At 29.8% G+C, this 5,863-nt stretch overlaps 1 protein-coding gene across 1 annotated transcript; it reads left to right on the top strand.

Moving 5' to 3' along the window:
- The first annotated feature begins 2,795 nt into the window (after positions 1-2,795).
- On the top strand, positions 2,796-3,931 carry LOC133783589 (uncharacterized). Its single transcript, XM_062223240.1, has 2 exons — positions 2,796-3,437; positions 3,533-3,931. The coding sequence occupies exons 1-2, from the start codon at positions 2,796-2,798 to the stop codon at positions 3,845-3,847; spliced, it is 957 nt and encodes a 318-aa protein (XP_062079224.1). The 3' UTR covers positions 3,848-3,931.
- The last annotated feature ends 1,932 nt before the right edge of the window (positions 3,932-5,863 follow it).

Genomic DNA, 5,863 nt, shown 5'->3' with positions numbered 1-5,863 from the left:
TTTGAACCCCTGAGTTAAATGGCATAAAATTTTGAACCACAAGGCTAAATATCATCAAATTTTGATCCACAATTTATGAATTTTTATCCATTAAGCTCTATTCATAATCAAAACCTCTTTTACCCTCAATGTTATGAATTTTAAACCATTAAGCTTTAAATTTAATCCACTAAGGTTTAAATTTAAACCACTTGCCCAAATCTTTAAACCACAATCCAAAATGCATCAAATTTTGAACCACAAGGCTAAATGGTATATAATTTTTATTCATTAACCTCTTTTAATAATCCAAGTTTCTTTAAACCACAATGATTTAAGTTTAAACCAGTGAGCATTAAATTTAAACTCCTAAGCTTTAAATTTAAACCACTTGCCTAAAAATTTAAACCATAAACCAATTGGCATCAGATTTTGAACCACAAGGCTAAATGGCACCAAATTTAAATCACAATTTATAAAAAATTTCTTAGCCTTAAAATATAAACCATAACCCTTAAAATATAGTCTTAGCCTTAAAATGCAAATCACAAGCCCTTAAGGCTTATTATTTTTTCTTCAAAACATCATAATGGTGTCATAAGTGGAAAAATGGGCACCACATTCATGCACAAGTACCAAAGAACCCCATTATAGTTTAATTAATATAGGCAATGCATGAATCAAAATGTAAACCACAATCATTAAATTGTAAATCACACGTATGTATAAACCTCAAGACTTTAATACTAACGGTTTACATTTCAAATTATCATTTAAGGCTATATGGTGCCAAAAGTGGCCAATAGGTACCAAGTACCTAGTTAAGTGATTACAGGTGCTTGCTTTAGCAATGCAAGTCTCAAGAGATGATGCATTCAACAAACAAGTTTTAAAGAGGAAGAATTGAGGTCAAAAGCAAGGAATGATCATCATTTCTTCTTCATAATTGACAGAATAAAGAATAAAATAGCTCAGCCAATCAAAATAAAGAATAAAGCCAATTAGATACAAGATTTAAAATACAAAAAATATCATATTAAACTAAAGTCACTAGTTCTTAATTCTTTCCTAATATAATCTGTTGTCTTCTCTGGTATACACATAGGACAGTTTTATCATTATGGTTCTTACCATAAGCTGTTGAGTGCACATATCCATTTCTGTTGCTTGCACTGCTTCCACTGCTTGCCCTATCACTCTTGCAGTTGCAGTTTACCAGAGAACATGAACTACAGTTCTTCATATACTGCCCGAGCTTCTTTTTAAGCCTTTTAACTTCCTTAACAACCTCAGATGCTACTTTCAACTCTCTAGTAGAAGATTTTGACTTAGAGTTTTGTCCCACCAACAATGTGTTTGTTGGTTCCTTAAAACTGTGCAAATATTAGTAGATTAGTAATTTTTTTTTGGTAGTGGTGGAGGGGTTTGGGGTGAGGCTTTTTAGACTAGATTAGTAGGTATTGAACATATGGAGGTGGAGATTACACAAGTCATTTTCCAACTTCTATTTTCAACTTTAGGTGGGTAACAAACATAATAAAATGCCTGATGTGACTTTCAACTCCTCATCTTCTTCACTCCTTGTTTTGCTCATGTCAGAAGTGGACCTTTATTGTCATCCATGTTTGACTGTTAATGCCTCTATGGAATGGAATCTAGACCTAGCCACACACCCAATCTCCTGCTGCTTCTTGTTTTGCCAGTGTTAAAAAAAACCTCTCCTAATCTCATGAAAAATAAAATAAAACCCCTAAAAACCCTTCCCTCAATACTGTCTAATAGATGGATCCATACTTGAATGAAACCAACAGAATAAGAAGAAGAAAATGAAAAGGGAGAGGCATATATTAAGTTATTAGAACAAATATTAATACTATACTTAAATTGATTGTTCAGTTGTTAGTGATCATGCTCATGATTTGGTGGTTAATCTCCACGACAAGATAGAGATTTCATTTTGGATGTTTTGTTATTCCATTATTTGTATTGGATACACATTTTCTTTTGAACTCTATTATTTTCTTTTGAATACACACTAAAATTAATTCTAAGTCTTTGACCATAAGTGTTGTTTTTTTTATTACCTTTCGGGATTGAATGGTCAAGCTGAAGTCTTGAAAAATATGAACATCTTGTCTATGAATACTTGTTTCTTACTGTTCATTTGTTCAAGTAGTTTTATTATGCAAAATAAATAATAATTGATTAGCTCAAATCATTGTATGTCCTTCTATGGATTCTTTTGCATGTGCTTTAATTTTGATATTTTTCTATTAACAAAGTTTTTATTATTGTTTATGTTTCATGGCATCTGTTTTGATTGAGCATTATTTAATCAGTAATGTTAGATACATATTTATTATTATTGTTATTTATTTATTTTATTTTTTTATTAATTGTTTCTTTTTGTTTATGCATATTTCAGAAATGTCTTCCAAATCTTCAATTAACAAAGATAAGAAATCATTTTCAATTGTTCATCCAAAATCAAACGATATGTTTCAAGTAAGTATTTTTTATGATTTTTTACGTATTTAAAAGTTTTATCATCTGTAAATTTATTTATTTTTTTAAAAAAATTTCTTGCTATTAATTCTTCTTTCTATAATTAACATATGTTTTTTCATTTTCATTTATTTGTGTAGTATTTAAATGAAGATAAATTACTTTTTGTGCAGTCTAATATTCGAGCTCAATGCTATTGGAGTGATATTGGATGCATACAAAGTTTTCTCAGTAATGAAGAAGTACAACTGCTAAAACAATCTTGCCTTGGGTTCATTCTAGATTTGGATGCATTGCTTGAACCATCGCATATGATCTTGCATTCTCTTCTTCTACATGTGGATGGCAGCTCTAATGGGACTGAGCTTCATCTAAATTTTGGAGGTAACAAAACAAAATTTGGCATTGAAGAATTCAGAATTATAACAAGTTTAAATTGCAATGAAATTCATGCTGACATGGGGGTTAGCAATGATAATAATCGATTACTTGTTAAATGTTTCAGTGGAAAATCATCAATATCTAGAAATGAGTTGAAAGATTTCGTTAAATCTAGAAAAATAGATATTGATGCCGAGGATGCTGTTAAATTAGTGAAAGTATATATTGTGGAAAATATATTAGGTAGTAAAAGAGGAGATAGGTTAGTAGACAATTTTGTCATGAGTTTAGTTGATGAAGATCAAACGTTTGAGGCATATCCTTGGGGTCGCCGATCTTTTAACGAAACTATAAAATACCTTACAAGCGCCCTAGATTCATCGAAGACAGGATATGAGCTATGCGGCTTCCCTATAGCCTTCCAAGTTTGGGGTTTTGAGGTTATTCCTTTGTTGGCCTCATCATTTTCCATTCATGTTGGTTCAAAGTTCCCTAGAATTTTGAACTGGAAGACAGGGAAGAAGAGTTGTCATTTAAAGACAATTTGGAAAAAAGTTTTTAAAAGATCAAAGGTAAAAAAAATTGTTTTTATTTCTTATTGTTTTTAACTTTCTTTCTTATTTTTTAGAATTGTTGTATTAATTTTTTTATTTTGTTTTATGTATAGGTTTATGCTCCTTTAAACTTTTCTAATGATGAAAGAAATTCATTTCATCATGCTATGCTTTGTGTCTCTTCAACTTCTAAAAGAGGGAGAGAAGAAGATGATCATAATTCGAATACCAAAAAGAGAAAAATTTATAGTTCAAGTAGTTCTAATGAAGAAGTTATTTCTTTGTTGAAGGTTCGTTTTTTATTGTTTCCAACTTATGTCCTTGTTTTTATTTTTTGTTTAGTTTGCATTTTGAAAATATTTTGTTTGCAATTTCTTATATATTTTACTTTTTTCTGTGTTTTTTATTATATATTTTTGCCCTTCTAATTTTTTTCAGGAAATAAAAGAAGAAAATATTTCTATGTTTAAGGTTCGTTTTTTATTGTTTCCAACTTATGTCCTTGTTTTTGTTTTTTGTCTAGTTTGCATTTTGAAAATATTTTGTTTACAATTTCTTATGTATTTTAGTTTTTTCTGTGTTGTTCATTATATATTTTTGCCCTTCTAATTTTTTTTTCAGGAAATCAAAGAAGATAATATTGTAATGAAAAAAGATATTGCTGATCTTAAAACAAAGGTGAATGAAATTGAGGAGGGAATGAAACGTTTCTTTTATTTTATGGAGGTTTTTGCGAAGAAACATGATGCAAACAAGGAAGTTCCTGGTGAAAGGCAAGGAGAATGAGAACAGGAGAAGATGAAGAACAAAGATCGGAAGTCTTCTTCTCAAGAGGGGAAATCCTTATCTGAAGATGATTTGCGTCAAAGTATGAATGACTTCAACACTGTAGAATGTGTTGGTCCTTTAGCAATTATTCCGGTATGATTTTTAATCTATCTTTGAATTGAAAAACATTTTTATTATTTTGTGTTTTATCTTTTTACAAAATGTTTGTTTATTTTTCTTAATTTGTCTATCTAATTTTGATTTTTAGGTTTCCAATGTGGAACCAATTCAAAATGATCTTGAAGAATTTACAACAAATAAAATTGATATTGGCCATGACAAAGATTTTGAGACTACTCCAACTTTCAATATTTTATCCCAATCATCAAATGACAATTATGAGGTTAAGAAATTATACTCAAGAAAGAAAAGGGAAAGGAAACCAAGCAAATATGTTTGTTCTCCATACACCCATAATTTGTCAGCAATTGTTTTTGCTTTGTCCAATGAACGAAGAAAAAAGAAAGAACATTTCATTGGACGATTTCCTTTTGAGAGCAAATTTGATGATATGCCTTCAATGGAGTTGGAAGAAAGATTCATGTCATGGTATAAGCTTGGTCTTAAGAAGCATAGGTAAATTGGTTTACTTATTGAGTATTTATGTTAATTATATTGTTTTATATATTAATACCATTTGTTTTCTTTTAGGTCTAAAAAGGAACCATTCTATGCATTTTATGCAACAATTCCCGGGTTTGTATATGGCGATCAGTGCATTAATTATAAGAAGTGGTTCCATGATCTATATGACAAGAATGGCCTCCTTGATGATAATGTAAGATTAAATTTCTTTTTTATCCTGTTGTATACTTTATGAAAATTTGTATTCTTTTTTATACTTTTTATGATTTTTCTTGTCCCTCGTTTTTCATATTGCAGCATATTTCTGTAGCACTTTATTATTTGAGAAGGAAGGCTATTTGTCATAGTTTCTTGCCTTCATTTCAAAATTGTACAACATCGGACTACATTTTTGATGCATTTCTTAGGCAAGTAGCAGTTAGTGAATCTGAAATAGAAAATTTTGATTGGAGTAAGGAAGTGATTATAATTGATAGAATACTTGGCAAATCAATCTTATATGGGAAGTCAAGGTTAGATGTCAATTTTGTATATCTGCCATTTTTTATTTTAAGTGAAACTCACCTAAATCATTGGTGCTTAGGTGTTCTTGAGATTGATAAACGAAAAATCTTTATTTATGATTCTTACTACCAAGATGGTGATGAAAATGTAAGAAATCATGTAAAGAAATATTGCCAAGTTCTTCCTTATATTTTCGACTTCTTACGTTTCCATGAAAAAAGAGAAGGATATCCTTCAGGTTGTCAGGAGTTTGAGTATTCATGGGAACCATCTCCATTTCAAGAAAATATGTATGTTTTTAAAATATAAATTAGTTTTATTAATTGTGGTTTTTATTTATTATTAAAAATCTTATGATATAATTTTATTTTTTATGTTTGCAGGACTGATTGTGGCATTTATCTCATAAAGTTTGTTGAATTACTGATGGCGGGGAAATCAGTTTTTGAAATTGGACCAGATAAAGCTTTTTCTATGCGGAAGAAAATGGCAATAGAATTGTGGGTTCATGGAAACGTCAAGCACAT

The sequence above is a fragment of the Humulus lupulus genome, chromosome 6 (genome assembly GCF_963169125.1).
Source record: "Humulus lupulus chromosome 6, drHumLupu1.1, whole genome shotgun sequence".
NCBI classification, from domain to species: domain Eukaryota; kingdom Viridiplantae; phylum Streptophyta; class Magnoliopsida; order Rosales; family Cannabaceae; genus Humulus; species Humulus lupulus.
The sequence above is the reverse complement of the archived record's forward strand: the minus strand, read 5'-3'. Positions and strand labels throughout refer to the sequence as shown.